Raw genomic sequence first — 22,716 nt, forward strand, 5'->3', positions numbered from 1 at the left:
GAAGGAAATTAATAGAAACATTGATGGTTTTTTAAAGTTCTTAAATGTCCTGACTAGATAGAGACTTAGGCAACAATATTGTTAATCCTGAGTCAATAGAAGCAGAGCACAAGAAAATGGCTCTGACAAGAAATTGCAGACCTTTGGGATTTAGATTTACATAACCCACTTATTTTACTACGGCTGTTGCACAAGTGGCAATACTGAGATCACCCAAAAGAGGTCATGGACACATGCTTGATAATTCAATCAGAGTTGTTACACATCATGATGAGTTAGTGCTTGTGTTAAAATTTTTTAGCAAACAAAGATAAAATACTCCGGATACAATTTTACAACAAGAAAATTTCAAAAATTTAATCATTTCTTCTGACAGCAAAAATTCCACAGAAAAATCCACCAAAATCAACTGAGTCACCATATGGGTTTTTCCAAGTATATTAAAATCACATGGAATTGTTGCAAGGTTGAAGTTTCATTACATGAACAGCCAGAATTAAATATGAATGCATTTCTAACATTGCAGAAAATCACAATTTGTTTTTCAGCAGGTCAATAGGGGAAAAGGATGGGCTTGGGCAGAAATAGACAGGCTGTTGGTTGCCTGGTTACAATTCTGGTATTCCATGCAGACGATAAATCTGAATTGCATCTTCAAATAACAGCTGAACTAAGTTATCCTCAACAAGACAACTTTGCAAGCGATGAGGGCCACTACATGTGCAATAGCACAATTGATCACCTTAGATTCGGGCAAGAGAGAGTGTTTGAGGGAAAACAAGCTACCTCCAGGCAGCAGCATGAACCGTGTTGAAACTTTTACTCAACTAAAGAACAGGAGCGTGGATACAGAAGAATGGTACAAATTGGTGTACTGGGTGGTGGGATGAAATGCTATATTAAAAATAAATTCAAAATAAATCTCAAAGTCCAACTGCAAAACTAAGGAAATGGAGTCTAAGCCTTCAATAATAGAAGCTTTCTTCAAACCAACTAGAATTTTGCCAATGCCTGAAACAGTTTAAACTCAGTGGTGTAGCAACTATTGTAAAAATGGAGTAATGGCAAGTAATATAGTAAAAAAATAGAAGCATCTCTGAGATCTATAATCAATCAAATCACAAACAAGCAAAATAACTACCATGTTGCAAGCTGCTTTAAAGAAATTAATGAGCATATTTGTGAGAAGTACCTTTCACATAACGAGGAAAAAGCCTTTTATGATGAAAACAACGTAATTTAAAGACTGGGAGGAGGATCAGCTCCAGTGATGTCGCGTTCTCTCAAAGCATGAAATATCAGTTCAGGAAAGAGATGACAAATGGCTAAAAAGCTTCTGACCAACGAGACTTTGAGAGGTTACAAGAGGATACGTGGAAAGAATTCCGACCTACCCATTAGACTGGAGTTCATGAACGGTGTTGGGGACAATCCTTCATGGGATCCTAATCGACTTTCATTCAAATGTTCACCATAATGAGGACTGTCTGCAAAGGCCTGGGGAGAAAGATCAGCATCCAATAAGTAGTCACATAAATTAAATATAAATTATATATTACTTTCAAGACTAACAAGTAAGTTTCAGGTACAGTAAAAAGTTAACAGAATTGCCAGCTTCAATTTTGCCACAAATTCTGTGCTTAGTATATTAATGTTAGCATCCAAAGATTTTCCATTGATTGCTCACAGTAACTCAAAGGCATTTTTGCTTGGATTCTTGTGTAGTATTTCTAACAAATGAATATTATAGCAAAAACAGACAGGAGTGCTCAAATATTTTTAGTCTGTTACAGGTAAACTAAAAATGCTATGAAAATCCTTGCTTAAGGTTTCAATGCAACAAAGTAAAGGCCTGAACACAATGAAGACATGCTAATCCATGCCTTGTACTCACCTGAAGCAAACAGTTGTCCAAAATTGTCACACATAAGGAGGTTATAACAATAAAAACCTCAAATTGAGCTATTAAATTAACCATTAGCACAAATGCCTGGTTTTTAAACATTGAATAAACTGAAAGATGAGTGAGTCAAACGCCGATGCATTATTTACGCAGGTAACTGAAGCTACTAAATCAAGTTCACAGCACAAATCAAAGGAATATCTCATCTCCCTGAAGCAAAAACAAAAACAGAAAATTCTGGAGATAATCAGGTCAGACAGCAAGAAGCAGAGTTATGTTTCAGGTTGATGTCCTTTGATCAGAAGTTCATCAAGCTGAAAGATGTCTCTCTCCACAGATGCTGCCAGACCTGCTCAGTATATTCAGCATTGTATTTTTACTTAAGATTTACAACATCCACAGTATTTTAGTTGTGTATTCGCTCCCAAAAGCTGGCACTTGCTAACCAAGAGCAAACAATTTCCTGAAAGTCTTGACCACAAAATCCTGGAGCATTTAGGTATGCCAAAATCAGAAGGCCAATGAAATGAAGGCAACTGAATTTCAATGTACACTAACTCAGAGTTGTGATGACAGGGGGTTATTCTTAAGGTCCACAATGAGCTGTGTTGCAGAAAACAGGGATTTTGAGAAGCAATCCAGCCAATGGAAAATTGCAGACCTCGAGCATCAGCCTAACTGCCAGGAGTGAAGCAGGAAACATCTGCCCTCGCAGCTGGATGGCAGTGAACATTGGAATGAACTCCAGGAGCTGGTTATGCTGTTATTTCCTGTTCCCACAAGACAGGCAGGGAGATCAAAGATACATACATACATAGGTACAAAGGTGCATACAAATTTGAACAGAGGCAAAAGTGGGAGTCCTGCACTCAAGATTATTTTTGTTGCAATTAGTTCCACCTATACATCATGTTCTGCAGTTACAGCCCAGATCCAACTATACTTACCATCCACAAGTCACATTAAATTTGGTAGACAGCATACATCGTCAGCTGTGACTCAGTTGGCAGCACTCTTGCCTCTGAGGTGTAGGGGAGTTATCCTCTCTGTCCTGGCCAAAATTTATCCCTCAAGCAACATCACAAAAAGCATATGGTCTGGTCATTATCACATCGTTGTTTGGGTGGGTTTGGTGCATGAAATGGCTGTTACATTTTTGACATTACAACCTTGATGCGCTTCAGAAGTACTTCTTGACAGTAAGTGGCTTTGGACATCCATGAGCATTAAAGGCACTATATAAACACAAGTCTTTATCACATGTTCCATGAAAAGCTAACAGCTGCAGTACCAGGTACTCCTGTAGGTGGCAGTAAGGGGTTTGTCACACAGTAGATTTATCAATCACCCTGTGATTGCTTAAATCAAATCAGGGGATCACTAAAAATACCATTTTTCCACCCAGCATTTTTCCTCCCTATTGTAATCCCAGCTGTCCAACCAAGGCTGTCAAAAAATACAAAGTTTCAGATTTCAGAATATTAAATTATCTTGTGGACCTTAGAATGGATATTTTACACTTAATTTTGGAAGGCCTCAACCTCTCTTGACTTGAACTTGTTATTTTTGTCCAAAATTGGGCTGAATTTGGATTGTGGCGTGTAACTCATTTCCCAGCATTCGGTCCATTGTTTAGTCAGCAATTTCTCTTTAGCTGCTCGCATTTCTGCTCAGTAATTCTTCAAACAATTTTGAAAAACCAAGAAATATACTGCAGAGGGAAAGGATGTGATATCTATTAACAAAATAAAATCAATTTTATAACCAACTGGTTTCGAACCATCAACAAAACATGGGTGAACTAAAAGCTCATACCTGAGATAGAGAAAGAGATGGAGAGAAATGCAAACTTTTCTCACTGATTTATGAAAAACATTGAATTTTGAACTTAAAACAAATCTTTAAGGAATAAAAACAAAGTTTTGGAAACAATAAGCAGGTCAGACTCGGTCTGTGGAGAATGTGGGGAAACAGAGAAGTTTTCAGGTCGATGATCTTTCATCAGAACTGCCATCAGTCTTTTAGGGAAATAGTAGGAAGGGAGGATGACACAAGGAAGATGGGGAACAGCTTCAAGTTGAGGGTTCACTGGCCTCTTGCCACTCACCCATGTGGGAACTAAGGAATGAATGAAGAGTTAAAAGTGACATGCTGGATAGGTGGGGTTGAAGGGGGAGGAGGTGGAATGTTGTGTGGCAGCCTAAGGGAAAGATAGGATACAGGAGTTGAGCAAATTGTTAAGGGGTGCATGTAAGAGTACTGATGGGAGTGAAGAGGTGATTTAAAAGGTGAGCAAGCATAAGACGTAGAAGCCACAATCGGAGCAAGGATTCGTGAACAAGCATGAGTGAAAGGAAGAGACGGGGAGGGAGCTGTCACATTTTCCCTCTCCCAATGACCATTTGGCTTTTTTCCCCCCCACTTAAGTACACAATACAACCTCCTACCCGTAAGGAAATAAAGCCAAGAAACACAGAAGCAGAACAAAAAGAGGAAAGAAGCAAAATGGGAGAGAAGTTAGCAAAGAAGGTGAATGACTGCATTCTCAAATTTATGTGTGGCACCGTAGGGGATTGATTAGTATATTGAAGCTCTGGGATGGTGCATTTCATATGTTATGGTTATTATGCATGTGACATGGAGCCTTCCAACAATTAGTAAATTTGACTTCTATCACTTCAGGTAATTAATGCCTGATGATAACATTTTTAATCCATCACCCTCTCAACACTTGCTTCCTGGAACCGGCTGCCATTTTCTTTGTCACCTGATCCTCTTGTAGTTCATGTTTTAATGCAAAAAGAACGAGGTAATAGCCTGTGGTCTTGCTCACAGGTGGTGATGCAGTGTTTTAGCTGTGTCTGTTGTAGAAGCAAGCAAAAATATCAGATCAGAGATTTAACCCACAGGCTAAGTCAAATGGAAAATAGGATAAAATGCAGGACAAAAGTTTCTCGTGACCAATTTTTATTATGATTTGTAACCTAAGGTTGCCTACTCAAACTACAATTGCTGTTGAAGTGAAACAAAAAATGGTGTCAATTTGATTCAGGTACTCTAAAGCTAGGAACAAAAAAAAAAGAAATGTAATTTCCTTAAAACATAAACTAAGTCGAGCATCGGCACAATCTTTATTCCGAAGCAGGGTTTTTTTTGACAGTGCCGTCAATTATTTTGTTTTAAAGGAACATCAGTTTGAAGAGGAACCAGAATGAAAAGTCTCACCGTTTGCAAGGGTTACATTGCTACAAATGCACGCAAAGGGCAAAATTTCTAACAACGAACAGACCTTATAACTTGAGTTAATTAGGTAGGTTCCGGCCATTCCAAAATTTGGATGTTGATCGGGTTTTTTCTCCCTCACAGAGACTTTGTACTGAAGGCACCAATTAATCCTTTCGCCGTTACATGCAATCCTCTCTCCAATGCAGTTTTCCCCCTCCCCTTCTTTCTTATTTATTTACCTGGTTTTTTTTCATGACAGAAAACAGAAAGCAAAAAGCACCGTCTGACTCCCAAGCTGATTCCTTTCGCCCTACCATTACCGGGGTGGGGGGCAGAGTTTAAAAGACAAGGCCTCTCTTTCCCTCCCCTAGTTACTGACATCATATTATTGTCCAGTGTATAGACCACTCAACACCTGTATTCCTGGCATTTAACCCCTTTACTCCTCTTCTCCCCAACATTTAACCATGGCCAACTGCTGGGGTCCATTCCAGCTGCTGACCCTTTTAAAGCCTCTCTCTCTCTCTCTCTCGCTCCATCTTTAATGAACTTAGGATGTTGTTGGGGAAGAGAAGTTGGAAAAATAAAGTCATTGCTTGTTTTTCTGTCATTAGTTATTGTTGTGCAAGTGACAGGAGGATTGAAGGGGAAGTTGCTACTGGTGGCTCTCTCTCTCACTCCCTCTCTCTCCTGTTTGGACGAGGGAAAGAAGCAGCCACAACAACAGGGACCCTTGTTGGTTGGCAGGCCTGAGCAAGAGCCGAGAGCAACCAAAGAAACAGACTGGGAGAAACATACTATTTAACTAACCTCCTCTCACTTATAAAAACATCTCGATATAAAATGTGCGCACATACGCAGCTAACCTGCATCTCTTTTTCCCCTGCTAATGGTGTCTCTCGCACATATGCAGAAAGGGGTGACTTGTTACAAAAACTTCTTGTTTTTAATTTACTTAAATCACTGAGAGGTGAAGATTTGGGGCCTCAATGGGCGATCGTGTACACAAGGACTTGTGCACAGTTAAACAAAATTGCAAAAGAAGTTGTGAACTGCGGAACTTTACTGTAATAGGATCAAGGTTAGTAGATTACCTAAATAAAGAAAAGGATACAGGAAAACATGTTTGTAAATTGCAGATGAAGAGACGGCATCAGCTAAAATTTTCTGTGTAATAATTTGTATTTATATAGCGCCTGAAACATATTAAAACATCCCAAGGTGCTTCACAAGAGCATTATGAAAAAGTATGATATCAAGCCATGTAGAGATATGAGGTAAGGTGACCTAAAGCTTGCTCAAAGAGGTAGGTTTTAAGAAGCATCTTAAAGGAGGAAAGCGAGATAAAGAGGCAGAGAGGTGGAGAGAGAGTATCCCAGAGCTTGGGGTCAAAGCAACTAGAGGCGCAGCCACCAATGGCGGAGCGACTAAAATCAGGGTGCACGAGGCCAGAATTAGAGGAGTGCAGATATCTGAGGGTTGTGGGGTTGGAGGGGATTAGAGATCGGGAGAGATGAGGCCATCAAGGAATTTGAAAACAAGGATGAGAGTTTTAAAACCGAGACAGTTATTGCTTGACTGAGAGCTAATGTAGGTCAGTGAGCGCAGGGGTGATAGGAGAACAGGCCCTGTTGCACATTAAGACACAGGCAGCAGAGTTTTTGATGACATCAAGTTTACAGAACCACAGAGTGCAGAAGAGGCCCTTCGGCCCATCAAGTCTGCACCGACACGTGAGAAACACCTGACCTACCTACCTAATCCCATTTACCAGCACTTGGCCCATAGCCTTGAATGTTATGACATGCCAAGTGCTCATCCAGGTACTTTTTAAAGGATGTGAGGCAACCCGCCTCCACCACCCTCCCAGGCAGTGCATTCCAGACCGTCACCACCCTCTGGGTAAAGTTTTTCCTCACATCCCCCCTAAACCTCCTGCCCCTCACCTTGAACTTATGTCCCCTCGTGACTGACCCTTCAACTAAGGGGAACAGCTGCTCCCTATCCACCCTGTCCATGCTCCTCAATCTTGTACACCTCGATCAGGTCACCCCTCAGTCTTCTCTGCTCCAATGAAAAAAACCCAAGTCTATCCAACCTCTCTTCATAACTTAAATGTTTCATCGCAGGCAACATCCTGGTGAATCTCCTCTGCACCCCCTCCAGTGCAATCACATCCTTCCTATAATGTGGCGACCAGAACTGCACACAGTACTCCAGCTGTGGCCTCACCAAGGTTCTATACAACTCCAACATGACCTCCCTACTTCTGTGATCTATGCCTCAATTGATAAAGGCAAGTGTCCCATATGTCTTTTTCACCACCCCACGAGCGTGCCCCTCCACCTTCAGAGATCTATGGACACACATGCCAAGGTCCCTTTGTTCCTCAAAACTTCCTAGTGTCATGCCATTCATTAAATACTTCCTTGTCAAATTACTCCTTCCAAAGTGTATCACCTCACTTTTCAGGGTTAAATTCCATCTGCCACTTAACTGCCTATTTGACCATCCCGGCTATATCTTCCTGTAGCCCAAGACACTCAACCTCACTGTTAAACACCCGGTCAATCTTTATGTCATCCGCAAACTTACTAATCCTACCCCCCAACATAGTCATCTATGTCATTTATATAAATGACGAATAATAGGGGACCCAGCACAGATCCCTGTGGTACGCCACTGGACACTGGCTTCCAGTCACTAAAGCAGCCTTCTGTCATCACTCTCTGTCTTCCACAAATAAGCCAATTTTGAATCCACCTTATCAAATTACCCTGTATCCCATGTGCATTTGCCTTCTTTATAAGTCTCCCATGTGGGATCTTATCAAAGGCTTTGCTGAAATCCACAATAACTACATCAACTGCACTATCCTCATCTACACCTGGTCACCACCTCAAAAAAATGTAATCAAATTTGTTAAGAATGACCTCCCTCTGACAAAGCCAGCTGACTATCCCTGATCAAACCTTGCCTCTCCAAGTGGAAATAGATTCTCTCCTTCAGAATTTTCTCCAATAGTTTCCCTACCACTGACGTGAAACTCACTGGTCTGTAGTTCCCTGGCTTATCTCTACAACCTTTCTTAAATAATGGAACCACATTAGCTGTTCTCCAGTCCTCAGGCACCTTCCCCGTGGCCAGAGAGGAATTAGAAATTTGGCTCAGAGTCCCTATGATATCTGACATTTTTATATTTTAAAATAAAATATTTTTGTGGAGGGTAGAATGTGAGATATCAGTCAGGAATGCTTAAAGGGGCAGGAGGGAGGGGACAGAGGAGGAGGGGACAGAGGGGGAGGGGCAGGGAGAACACTAATCTGACTTCAGTGGGAGTAGGGTTGAAGGAATTTATGGGGAGACAGGAGAGAAATTAGAGAAAGATACGAGCTCAGGACTAAGGCAAGCTGAGCATCAAAGGAAGTTGGACTACATGCATGAATGGAAGGAGGGGCACAGCAGAGGCAACTGATCGGATTTTTTCAATTTTCATGTCAAAGTAAGCCTTGAACACCTCGCATTGTTGAAGGTGAGGGTGGAGGGGACAGGGGAGGGTGTTTGAAGAAGAATGTTTGCAGTAGAGAAAAGAAGCCAGGGGCTATCTTTGCATTCCAGGAGGATACTGGAATAGTGAGCAATCTTAATGCATTTTTTTTATGTGCTCTATGGTATTACATCTTTGATAAGCACAACATTTCAAGGTAGAGCCTCAAAAGTGCATACTTCTCGAGTAAGCTTTGTAGAATGGTAGGTGAATCATATTAACAATGTCTCGCTAAAGACCCTGTGGTGTTTCAGGATCAGCGCCTTGTGCATTAGTTACTTTTGTCAGTCCTGTGATATTACTGCAGTAAATTTGCTCCACTGCAGTGAAAGGTTATCCCTGTCCAATTTCGGTTGCATTGGGGCCACAGTAAATATCAGAAACTGCATCCCAAGTTCCACTTACTGAACAATGCCAATGAAGATCCATTGATTTTAATAACTAATTGCTGAAACATGGAGTAAACTGAAAATCGTGTATTTGTTTAGTTATCAGTGAGGTTAAAACCTATATCTTTTTGGTGGTTTAAATTCCAAACTACTCTCATATTAAAAAATAACTATTTTCTAAACTGCAAACTTAAAGGACAAATTAATTTTACATTTCATAATTGATCTCAAGTTTTAAAAAGTGACAGACATCACTGGAAGAATAACATACTTTATTTCAGAAGAATAAGGAACATCTCCTTCACTGTATTACTTTTCATTGACTCCAATCCCAAATGACAACAGGATGAGCAAGGACAGCAAATGCAACAAAATAGAATGTGCTCATGATAGAATATACAGAATTAGAGGCCAGGGGGCAGAAAAAAGGGCACTAGGAATACACAAAAAAGCAGCTCAGGACCACTTTGGCAGCCGACAACCCAGAATCCTCTGGGACAATTAATCAGCAGTCACTGAACATTTATCATTTCCCAGACTGGAGGCTAACTTTCAAGACAGCATTAATGGGGCAAAAACAGGCCACACTATCTGTGCTATGTGCCAACAGTTCAACCAAAGAGGTAGTACTGCTGGCTAAATAACTGTCAAATCAGTAAGTGCTTACGGATGCATGTCACAGCTTCTTCTGCTATAGCTGCTTTAAAGTAATCTTTTGAGAGTCAAAAGTCCCAGGTGAATCCTTGCTTCAGTTTAACCACTTCAGAATCAATGATAAACAAGTGATAGACACGAGGAACGTATTCTCAGTGACATTAACAATTCAGCCTGACCACAGGGGTGTCCTCTGGTAACCACTGCTGCTATCCTGTCTTGTCAAAGCAACTCTCAGTAGTGGCTGCCATGAAAAATGAATGGCCTACAGCCAAGGTCAACATCACACGGACATTTCTGTATTAAAATGAAAGTAAACAAAGTAAAAGAAATACCAAAAAAAAGGCAGTAGCCTGATTTACTGCAAGGCAAGTCATCAAGTACGCCACTGGTTACAAGCAAAAGACCAACTGGTTAATCAACAGACAGGAGATTTAAAACCCCAACAGCATATTTACAATTAATAAATAAATATCCACATTTCCAATCCAAAAAGGGTTTCAAGGGAAAAAGCAAAGGAGTGTGCTGCCACCCAAAACAATTGTTTCAATTCTGTCCCAATCTTTTTGGTTTGAAGTTACTTATGCCCATCCCACTTCCAAGTCAGTTCAAAGATCGCTGGTAAATGCATAAAGTATGTGCGCAATGAAGGGTACATCAGAATAAAAGGAAAACAACAGCTTCGATTTAAATATTAACTTCAACGCGGCATAACATCACAAGGCATTCATGGGATTGTGAACAAAATTTGACACGAGCCACATAAGGAACTAGGGGCAGATAGCCCAAAGTTTGGTCAAAGAGGTAGATTTTGAGGAGCATCTAAGAGGGGGAGAGAGGTAAACAGGTGAAGAGGTTTAAGGGAGGGAATTCCAGAGGTTAGGATCTAGGTACCCAAAGGCATGGATGCCAATGAGGGAGTGATTAAAAATTGCAGATATGAAAGAGGCCTGAATTGGAGGAGCGTAGTTATCTGAGAGCTGCATGAGATGACAGGAGTAGGAATGGTTGAGGCTATAGAGGGGTTTGAAAACAAAGGTGAGTGTTTTGCAACTGACACATGCATAACTATGAGCCAATGTAGGTCAGCAAACACAGGGGTTATGAGTGAACGAAACTTGATGCAAATTAAGCTACGGGCAGCAGACTTTTGGCTGGCCTCAAGTTGAGGCTAGAACATGGAAGGTAACCGGGAATGCACTGGAACAACTAAATCTAGTAACAAAAGCACCCAAGAAGCTAGTTTCTCATGTTACAGGAGGGAATATGTCATCAACATGTTTTTTTTTATCCACAACCAAAACCTTGAAGTTGATCCAGTTCTTGGAGATTGAATGAACTTTTAAAAATGTGACTTTATACCAGAATGCAGGTTTTCCTAACTTGGTGTGAAGCAGAGGTTACGTTAGGTTAACTACCAGAGGACTCGAATTATTTTAAGACCATAAGACGCAGGAGCACAAGTAGGCCATTCAGCCCATTGAGACTGCTCCGCCATTCACTGAGACCATGGCTGATCTGATAATCCTCAACTCCACTTTCCTGCCTTTTCCCCATAACCATTGATTCCCTTAATGATTAAAAAATCTCTCTCAGCCTTGTATATACTTAACAACCCAGCCTCTACAGCCCTCTGCAGTAAAAAAATTCCACAGATTGACTACCCTCCAAGAAGAAATTCTTCCTCACCTCTGTTTTAAATAGGTGACCTCTCATTCTGAGATTATGCCCTCTGGTCCGAGGCTCTCCCACAAGGGGAAACAACCTCTCAACATCTACCCTATCAAACCTCCTAAGAATCTTATATGTTTCAATAAGGTCGCCTCTCATTCTTCTAAACTCCATTGAGAACAAGCTCAACCAAAATCCCTCCATACCCGAGATCAACCTCGTGAACCTTCTCTGGACTGCCTCCAATGCCAGTATATCTTTCCTTAGATAAGGGGGGCCAAAACTGTTCATTATACTATGCACTGGCTAGACCAAAGTATTCGAGGTTTGGTCTAGCCAGTGCCTAGTATAATTTTAGCAAGGCTTTGCTATTTTTATACTCCATTCCCTTTGAAATGAAGGCCAACATCAAGTTCAAGGTGAGGGGCAGGAGGTTTAGGGGGGATGTGTGGAAAAACTTTTTTACCCAGAGGGTGGTGACGGTCTGGAATGCGCTGCCTGGGAGGATGGTGGAGGCTGGTTGCCTCACATCCTTTAAAAAGTACCTGGATGAGCACTTGGCATGTCATAACATTTAAGGCTATGGGCCAAGTGCTGGTAAATGGGATTAGGTAGGTAGGTCAGGTGTTTCTCATGTGTTGGTGCGGACTTGATGGGCCGAAGGGCCTCTTCTGCACTGAGATTCTGTGATTCCATTTGCCTTTCCTATTAGCTGAACTTGTATGCTAGCTTTTTAAAATTCATGCACGAGGATCCCCCAAATCCCTCTGTGCTGCAGCTTTCTGCAGTCTTACTCCATTTAAATAATATTCAGCTCCTCTATTCTTCCTGCCAAACTGCATAACCTCACATTTTCCCACATTATATTACATCTCACTCACTTACCCTATCTATATCCCTCTGTAGACTGTGTCATCCTCACTGCTTGCCTTCCCAGATATTTTTGTGGGAGCTGCAAACTTGGCGATAGTATATTGACTTCCCTCATCCAAGTCATTAATATATATTGTAAATAATTGTGGCCCCAGCACTTATCCCTGTGATGCTTCACTAGTTACACGTTGCCATCCTGAAAACTCCCCCCTTATGCCAACTCTGTCTTCTATTAGCTAGCCAATCCTCTATCCATGCTAATATACTACCTCCAATACTATGGGTAATTGTCTTTTTAAGTAGCCTTATGTGCAGTACTTGAAAGGCTTTTTAGAAATCCAAATATATTACATCTACTGGGTCCCCTTTATCTATTCTGCTCGTTACCTCCTCAAAGAATTACGATAAATTTGTCAGGCACGATTTCCCCTTCATGAAGTCATGTTGACTCTGCTTGATTATATTATGCATTTCTAAATGCTATGCTATTACATCCTTTATAACAGACTCCAACATTTTTCCAATGGCAGATGTTAAGCTAACTGGCCGAAAGTTACCTGTTTTTGTTTCCCTTTTTGAATAGGGGCGTTACATTGGCAGTTTTCCAATCCTATCGCACTTTTCCAGAATCAAAGGATTCTCGGAAGATTACTGCCAGTGCATTCACCATCTCTGCAGCTACTTCCTTATCCGAGGATGCAACCCATCAGGTCCAGGGGACTTATTGGCCTTTAGCACCATAAAAGTTTCCCGAGTACTTTTTCTCTAGAGATTGTTATTGTATTTATCTCCTCCCCACCTTTTGCCCCATGATTTAGTATTTTTGGAATGCTATTAGTGTCTTCTACCATGAAGACTGATGCAAAGTATTTATTCAATTCCTCTGCCATTTCCTGCTTCCCCATTATTATTTCCCCAGCCTCATTCTCTTAGGGGCCTATGTTCACTTCGATCTCTCTCTTCCCTTTTTATATATTTAAAGAAGCTCTTGCTATCCGTTTTTAAATTACTTGCTAGTTTACCCTCAAAGTTTATTTTCTCCCTCTTTATTTTTTTGGTTACCTTTAATTGGTTTTTAAAACTTTCCGAATCCTCTGGCTGACCACTAATCTTTGCCACATTGTATGTTTTTTCTTTCAATTTGGTACTATCCTTAACATCTTTCATTAACCATGGTTGGTTTATTCCCTTCCCAGAATCCTTCTTCCTCGCTGGGATTTATTTGTTGAGAGTCATGAACTATTTTGTTAAACATCTGCTATTGCTCATCAACCGTCTTTTCTGCCAACCGCCTTCCCCAGTCCATTCCAGCCAACTCTGCCCTCATTCCTTTGTAATTACCCTTATTTAAGTTTAGCACAGTCGTTTCCGACCCAAGTTTCTCACCCTTAAACTGTATGCCAAATTCTAACATGTTATGGGTCACTGTTTCCTAGGGGATCTTTTACTCTGATATCATTTATTAAACCTGCCTCACTGCACTTATCATATCCAAAATAGCCTGATCCCTGGTTGGATCCACAACATATTGTCCTAGGAAACTGTCCCGAATACATTCTTATGAATTCGTGCTCATGTCTACCTCTGCCAATTTGATTTTCCCAATCTACATGAAGATTAAAGTTGCCCGTGATTAATGCACTGCCTTTTTTGCATGCCCTCATTATCTCCCGATTTATTCTCTGTCCTACAGTATAGCTGTTAGGGGGCCTATAGACTACTTCCACCAGTGTCGTCTTCTCCTTGTTATTTCTTACCTCCACTCATATGGATTCTACATCTTCTGATTGAAGATCATTTCTTGCTATTGTACTTATTCCATCTCGTATTAACAAAGCTACCCCACCACCCTTTCCTTCCTGCCTGTCCTTTCGAAAAGTCACATACCCCTGAATATTTAGTTCCCAGCTTTGATCTCCTTGTAACCATGTCTCCGTAATGGTTGAAAGATCATACCCATTAGCCTCTGTCTGTGCTTTTAATTCATTTATTTTGTTCTGAATACTAAGTGCATTTAAGTAAAGAGCCATTAATTTTGCCTTTTTACCATTTTGTCCCCCTCTGACCCTATTTGCTACTTTTTTTTTAAATGTTTGTACATTCTATTCCTTCCTGTCACACTCTGGGTATCATTACCAATATAGTTGCCCTGCATTGCTGCCATATCCTTTTGCTTTGTAAGCCTACATATCCCCTTTCCAGAACCCTCCCAACCTCTATTTAGTTTAGTTTAAAGCCCTCTCTACAGCACTAGTTATTCGGTTCACCGGAACACTGGTCCCAGCATGGTTCAAGTGAAGCCCATCCCACCAGAACAGCTCCCATCTACCCCAGTAATGGTGCCAGTCCCCCATGAACTGAAACCCATTCCCCTCACACCAATCTTTGAGCCACACATTTAACTCCTTGACATTATTGATGCCAGTTTGCCAGTGGCTCAGATAGTAATCCAGAGATTATTACCTTGGAGGTTCTGCTTTTTAATTTAGCTCCTAACTGTTCAAATTCTTTCAGCAGAACCTCCTTTCTAGTCCTATCAATGTCGTTGGTACCAACATGGATGGCGACAACTGGATCCCTCCTCTCCCACTCGAAGTTCCTCTCCAGCCCCGAGGAGATGTCCTTAGCCCTGGCAACACAGCCTTTGGGACTCTCACTCACAGCTGCATAGAACAGTATTTCTTAATTATACTGTCCCCTACCGCTAGTACGCTCCTATTTCCTCCCCCAACTTGAATGGCTCCGTGGTCAGTTCACTCATCCTCCCTGCAGACTCGCTCTCATCCACACAGCTTGCAAGAACCTCGTAACTGTTGGACAACTGCAGGGGCCGTGGCGCCTCGAACGCTAACCCTGGGTCCCCATACCTGCCTCTCCTGAAGCCACACCACCCTGTCCCTGATCACAGACTAAATTTGTATTACCTAATCTGAGGGGTGCAACCACCTCCTGGAGCGAAGTGTCCAGGTAACTTTCCCCCTCCCTGGTGCGGCGCTATGTCTGTAGCTCAGACTCCAACTCCTCAACTTGGATCCGAAGTTCCTCAAGCTGCAGAGAGTTACTAAAGATGTGTTCGCTCTGAATCACCTTGGTGCCCAGTGGCTCCCACATATTGCACAGCAACAACACATCACCTGTCCTGCCATTACTATGGTATTTTAATTAATTAATTATTTACTCTAGTATCCCTGCTCTTTACACGTTATTGTAATTAATTTTTCTTTTTTTACACCAGTATTGATCTCATACTTAACAAGCTATTTTTAAGAAAAAAAGACTAGAGACCCAAACACAAACTAAAGACCTTACTTTTACTTTAAAGACGAGAAATTCTCACCAATCACGTGCTTTCCCTGCACTTGTGTCACGTTGTGGTTCGTGACGTCACTCCGCCACTGGTCCCACTACAGGCAGGCCTCTCAACCTGTTCCTTTAATGCTCTCCTGCTCACCTCTCACTCAACATATACTACTTAGAGCCTTACGAATAGAATAAACCTTAAAAACTTACCAGATACTCACCAATTAACCAGCTTCTTCTCCTGTAGCAGAGCAAGAATCAATTCCTGGAGGCTGAAAAAGTTAAGCAAAAGCAACCAAACACCTCTTTCTCTTCCTCTGCTTAACTCCTTGAAGCACTCAACTCTGGCTATTGTACACTACAAATAAATGGCATAATGCTCAATTTCTGAATATATAGCACATTTAAGCTGTAAAATAAACTGACAGCCAGTTACTGCAATTTTCACATCGCATCAACACACAAGTTGCCAATGGGTTTCACAGGGCTTGCAATCTAACTAACTAAGGCCAAATCATGATTTTAAACTTGTTTTGAAAGAACCAGTGCGCTGTCTTGTTTTAGGCAAGTGAAACTTCAACAGAGCAGTCAACTCTGCAGCAGCATTTCACCAGCATTCCTGTACCAATGATGTCTGCAGATGCATGCAAATACAAATGCTGTCCTTTGCTAAAGTAAACAGGGCATGACCAAAGCTGTTAAATTTAGTGCTATTACTCACACTGCTCTAAACTTGCTACAAATGTTAAATCTGCCATATAAATAGACCATTATTCTATTTATTGTCAAATACTGAACAGGGCTAAATACAGAGATCTATTTTATAGAAAACCACAGTTTTGAGAATTTCAATAGGCAGTTTGTATTATAATATCCATTGGCTCAGTTGATAGCACTCTCACGAGTCAGAAGGTTGTGGCTTCGATCCCCACTCCTGAAATTTGAGAACAAAAATTTAGGCTGAGACTCTAGTGCAGAACTGAGGGAGTGCAGCACTTTCAGAGCGCTGTGTTTCAGGTCAGAGATTAAAAAAAGACCCCATCTGCTCTCTCAGATGAGTTGTCCCCATGTCCTGACTAATACCGATCCCCCAATCAGCACCACTTAAAAAAATTATCTAGTTGTTATCACAAGCTGTTAGTGGGAATTTGCTGTTTCCTAAACTTTAACAATGACTACATTTCCAGAAAAAGTACCTAATTGTCCCAAAGTGCTTTACAGCCATTGTATTCATACAGAGCTTTTTGTGATCACACCAAGTCCTTTTCTTATCTTATTTCATCAAGCGTGCTTTTGACACTCATTTAGGGGTCACTATAAATTATAGAGATATATGAGATCAAAGTTAGAAATGGACATACACTAAGTCAGAGGAAGAAACTATGTAAGATGGAGCACAATAGGTGGATGTGTGAGGTGAGCGACTTTGGATCGGACAAAGACAAATCTTGACTAATGGCAATGTGCTGAAAGGGGATTTAGGCGTCACTGTAAACAAATCATTAAAAGGCAGTGCACATGTACAAAAAGATTTAATGAATGATGGGCTTTATCTCAAGAAATATGGAATACAAAAGTGAGGCAGCTATGCTCCACTTGTACAGAGCCTTGATCGGACCCCAGTTTAAGGGTACTTCAGACCAACACCATTGCACCTTCACCCCATTTTTTTTTTTGTTTGCACAGCCTTTCTTTCAATGCGTGGTACCTTTACTTTTCTTGCACCACCATGGAAGCATTTCAAATGGCACAACTTGTGAACAGCCTGCATGGTAACTTCCAAGTTGCTGCACAGCCACACACACAGTATAGAGGCAACATTGCTGCAGACCTCAGAAGAGCTTGCCAGAAACATCCAAACAGATACCAAGAGTTTCTGGAGGTATTTAAAAAGGAAAAAAAGTAAAGTGAACATTGGATGTCTGGACAGTGAGAGTGAAGAATTGATAATGGAAAATAAGGAAATGGCAGATGATTTGAACAGGTATTTTACATCCGTCTTTACTGTAGAGATAACATGCCAGAGATAATTGTGAGTCAGGAGGTGAAAGGGAGGGAGGAACTTAAAACAAGAACAATTACCAGGGAAAGGGAACTGAGAAAATTATTCGAACTAAAAGCTGACAAGACCCCCAAGTCCTGATGGACTTGGTCCTACAGTCTTTAAAGAAGTGGCTGCTGAAAGAGCAGATGCATTGTTTTTAATTTCCAAAATTGCCTGGTTTCTGGAAAGGTCCCATCAGGTTGGAAAGTAGTGAATGTGACTCCTCTATTCAAGAAAGGAGGGAGATAAAAAGCAGGAAACTGCAGGCCAGTTAGCTTAACATCTATTGTAGGGAAATTGCTGGAATCTATTATTGAGATTATAGCAGGGCACTTAGAAAATCTCAATGCAATCAGACAGAGTCAATATGGTTTGTATAACTATTAGCAATACTATCAGCACTCTCTTCACATACAGTATAAATGGTTGTTTTCCCTCTATATTGGTATTCTTGCAAGTGCCCTCATGAGTGCAAGACAAAAAGCATAGACATATCTATAGGTCTCTCTACCCAAGAAAGGATATACTTGCCATAGAGGAAGTGCAGCTAAGGTTCAGTAGGCTGATACTGGGGATGGCAGGACTGTTATGTGATGAGAGATTGGTTCGACTGGGCCTGTATTCACTAGAGTTTAGAAGAACGAGAGGGGATCTGATTGAAACATATAAAATCCTAACAGGGCTAAACAGACTGGATGTAGGGAGGATGTTTCCCCTGGTTGGGGAGTCAAGAACCAGGGGCCACTTAGGACTGACAGGAGGAAAAATTTCTTCACTCAGAGGGTGGTCAACCTGTGGAATTCTCGACCACAGAAGGCTGTGGAGGCCAAGTCACTCAATATATTCAAGGAAGAAATTGATACGTTTTTGGATATTAGGGTCATCAAGGGGTATGGAGAGGAAGCGGGAATATGGCGTTGAGATAGAGGATCAGCCATGATCATACTCAACAGCAGTGCAGGCTCGAAGGGCAGAATGGCCTACTCCTCTCCTAGTTTCTAGGTGTCTCTATTTTCAGCAATATTCAAAATGATTTTGTGAAAGGGAAATCATGTTTGACTAATTTATTGGAGTTCTTTGAGGAAGCAACAAGCAACATGGATAAAGGGGAACACGTGGATGCACTGCACCTTAGATTCCCAAGGTACCAAATCAAAGACTACTACGCAAAATAAGAGCTCATGGTGTATTAACATAGATAGAGGATACAGGAGGTATCTCATGGGGCTTCTTTCTCTCCCTCTTTCAACAATGGAAATCCAAGGCTTCTAACAAAATCTTAATTTTGTTAATTTAACAGGAAGCAGAGAGCAGGAATAAATCTGTCAATTTTCAGGTTGGCAAGACATAATGAATGGAGTGTCACAGGAATCAGTGCTGGGGCCTCAGCTATTTACAATCTATAGCAATGATTTGGGTGAAGGGACCAAATGTATGGTTGCTAAATTTGCTTATGACACAAAGATAGGCAGGAAAGTAAGTTGTGAAGAGGACATAAGAAGTTTGCAAAGGGACATTGTGAAGAAAATATTTTTCCAATATTAGTGTGAGGTACTGTGAACTAGGCTTGTGGGGGTTGCGTGTGTGTTTGATGCGCGTGTGAGACTAATTTAATCAAACTGAAAACAGTCAAGCTGCAAGGTGTAAATCAAAGGGTGTAAAAGCAGGTATTTTGAAGTAGAAATGGACAAGTTCAGCTGGGATACAAGTAAATACAACATGAATAGGAATTGCATTAGGAAATAAATGAGTTCAATTTTAGCTGTTGAATTTCAAAGAGAAAGGGAAGTTTTACAACTGGCAAAAATCATAAATGAATAAAGCAAGTTATTGAGTTTACTTTACCCGAAAATGGTGACCATAAAGACAACATGAAAGATTTTTATATTCTGAGAAAGGCAACTTCCAAAGAAAGTTAAGAACAATGGGTTTAAATATGTTCTTTCCCTAGCATCTTTAAGGAAAGATTGAAAGCTATACGGGGGTGGCCATGTGAGATCTTAAAGAGTTTGCTGCGCAAACAAGCCTGTGAAGGAAGCAGACTCTAGCCACCCCAGTGAAGTGTCTGACTGTTTCAAAATTAAGATTTTGTTACAAGCCTTGGATTTCCATTGTTCAGTGAGGGGGAGAAAGAAGCCCGATGAGACGCCTCCCGTATAGCAATAGTCTTAGATAATATTACTGAATGTTTTATAGGTTAAGAATCTATAGGGACTGTTGCCTGGAAAAGGGTCTTTATTTGCAAGTCTAGCTAAGTAGAAATCTTTTGGAAATGTTTAAGGCTAAATTTAATTGTGTAACTGTAATCTTGTGTGTTTAAGTTTCCTTTTCATTTGTTAATAAATGTTTTAATTTAATATTTAAAATCTTCTGAAGTGATAGTGGAATCTTGACTTCTGACTTGGGTACACATAGCTTCTCCTAATAAATACAAATTACAAATCATTGCGATAGCTTGACCAAGTTTCCCTTTGGGATTTGGTCAGTTTGGCAATTACCACCTGCCGTATCATAATAACAAAGGTAGGGTAAGTGAGTTGGCAGGCAGAATTTGGCAGATTGAGTATAATGTGAGAAAATTTGAGTTTGTCCACTTTGGCAGGAAGAATAGAAAAGCAGCATATTATTTAAAGAGAGAGAGATTGCATAACTCTTGAGGTATAGAGAAATCTGGGTGTCCTGGTACATGAATCACAAATAGTATACAGATACAGCAAGTGATTAGGAAAGCAAATGGAATATTGTATTTTGTTGCAAGGGGAATGGAACTTAAAAGTAGGGATATTTTGCTACAGTTATACAGAGCATTGGTGAGAACTCATCTAGAGTATTGTGTGCAATTTTGGTCTCCTCTTTTGAAAAAGGGTATAAATGCATCAGGAGCTGTTCAGTGAAGGTTCACTTGACTGATACCTGGAATTGGTGGCAGTGGTGGTGAAGATGGTTGGGGGGGATATCTTATAAGGAAAGGTTGGATTGGCTGGGCCTGTATCCATTGGAGTTTAGAAGACTGAGAGGTGATCTTATTGAAACATATAAAATCCTGAGGGGACTTGACGAGGTGGATGCTCAAAGGATGTTTCCCATTGTGGGAGAGATTAGAACTAGGGGATACAGTTTACGTCCCAGGTATCAGTTGAGTGAATCTTCACTGAACTGCTTTTCATGCATTTAAACCCTTTTTCAAACGAGACCAAAGCTGTACACAGTACTCTAGATGTGATCTCACCAACGCTCTTGTATAACTGTAGCAAAATATCCCTTTTATATTCCATTCCCCTTGCAACAAAATACAATATTCCATTTGCTTTCTTAATCACTTGTTGTATCTGCAAACTATTTGTGACTCATGTATCAGGACGCCCAGATTTCTCTGTAACTGAAGAGTTCTGCAATCTCTCTCCATTTAAATAGTATGCTGCTTTTCTATTCTTCCTGCCAAAGTGGACAAACTCAAATTTTCCCACATTATCATCCGTCTGCCAAATTTTTGCCCACTCACTTAACCTATCTCTGTTATGATACAGCAGGTAATTGCCAGGCTGACCAAGTCCCAAAGGGAAACTTGGTCAAGTTACCACAATGATTTGCAATTTGTATTTATTACAAGGTATTTGTACCCAAGTCAGAAGTCAAGATTCCACTATCACTTTGGGAGATTTTAAATATTAAATTAAAACATTAACAAATGAAAAGAAAACTTAAACACAAAAGATTACAGTTACACAATTACATATAGACTTGCAACGTTTCCCAAAAGATTTCTACTTAGCTAGACTTGTGGAATGGAGGCCACAATCAGATCAGCCATATCTTACTGAAGTGCGGAGCAGGCTTGAGGAGCCGAAAGGCTTATTCCTGCTCCTAATTCATATGCTTGTATGTACTTCTCTTAATTCAAATTATCTGATGTTTAAAAAATATAATTGCGCCCAATTCAAATGAGAGAGTTTAGTTTTAGTTTGTTTCAATGCAATTTCAATTGTGGTGGTCCAGGTAGCAAGATTACGGAGGCCTGCTGACAAGAACCAAGGTGCCTGGCCTTCCTCACCATGTTGGCACTTGAGCATAGGCTCAATTAAATAAGAGCCATTATTTGTATTTTAATATTCATATTAACTGTAGAAGCTTGGAATGGAGTTTGATGATACATATTCAATTCGCTATTTGCAATGTTAATTGGATAAATGTATAATTTTACTTTAAAAACTCAGCACCAAGAGCAATTAAATTGATTCTAAAATTCTCATACTTGTTTTTAAATCCCTCCATAACCTCATCCCTACTTATCTTTGTGATCACCTCAAACTTTATAGCCGTCCTTCCCTCTGTCTCGGCAATCTTCCATTCTGGCTTCATGAGCATTCCAGACTTCAATCGCTCCACCATTGGCAGCTGTGCCTTCAGCCTGAAGCTCTCGATTTCTAATAAAAGGTCATGGGCATGCAACATTATTGTTTCCGTCTCTCCACAAATGCTGCCTGGCCAGCTGAGTATTTCCAGCAGGTTTTTGTTTTTATTTCTGAAATTCCCTTCCTACATGTTTTAGCCTCTCCACCTCTCTTTCCTCCTTTCAAGCTGCTCCTTTCAAACAAACCCTTGGACTAAATCTTTGACCGAACTCATCTGGCTCTGCATCAAATTTTGTTTGATAATACTTGTAAAGTGTCTTGGGACATTGCATTATGTTCAATGCAAGTTAATGTTGCCATCAGATTACCGAAAACAGTTATTCATCTTGATAGCTAAGAAATGTCTGCCAAGATTTTAGAAGTTAGCTTTCAGACGCTTTGATTCAGAAAGAATGAAACTGAAAGATGTGCGCAAATACGCATGTTAGTTATGTACATTAGACTTGCAAAGCAAAAGAAGACCGAAGTCCATCTATTTCATCATGTATCATCCTGGTAGTCACATGATACAACATAAATAGTTCTCTTGTGCTCATCCAAGTTCCCCTCCAAGTCACTCGCCACCCTGACTTGAAAATATATTGCCATTCCGGGATTTTGACCCAGCAATAGTGAAGGAACTCCCTTCCTAACATCACTGTGGGTGTAACGACACCACATGGACTGCAGCTGTTCAAGAAGGCAGCTCACCACCACCT

At 40.7% G+C, this 22,716-nt stretch overlaps 1 protein-coding gene across 13 annotated transcripts in view; it reads right to left on the reverse strand.

Annotated features, from left to right (window-relative positions):
• tcf12 (transcription factor 12) overlaps positions 1–22,716 on the reverse strand; it is a 274,600-nt gene that overhangs the window by 167,886 nt on the left and 83,998 nt on the right. For all 13 annotated transcript variants that reach the window (XM_078530320.1, XM_078530325.1, XM_078530321.1 and 10 more), the window contains one exon: positions 1,395–1,497. In XM_078530320.1, coding sequence (XP_078386446.1) covers positions 1,395–1,497 — 103 coding nt within the window. The remainder of the gene's footprint in view (positions 1–1,394; positions 1,498–22,716) is intronic.

Source organism: Cetorhinus maximus, chromosome 26 (assembly GCF_964194155.1).
Source record: "Cetorhinus maximus chromosome 26, sCetMax3.hap1.1, whole genome shotgun sequence".
NCBI classification, from domain to species: Eukaryota; Metazoa; Chordata; class Chondrichthyes; order Lamniformes; family Cetorhinidae; genus Cetorhinus; species Cetorhinus maximus.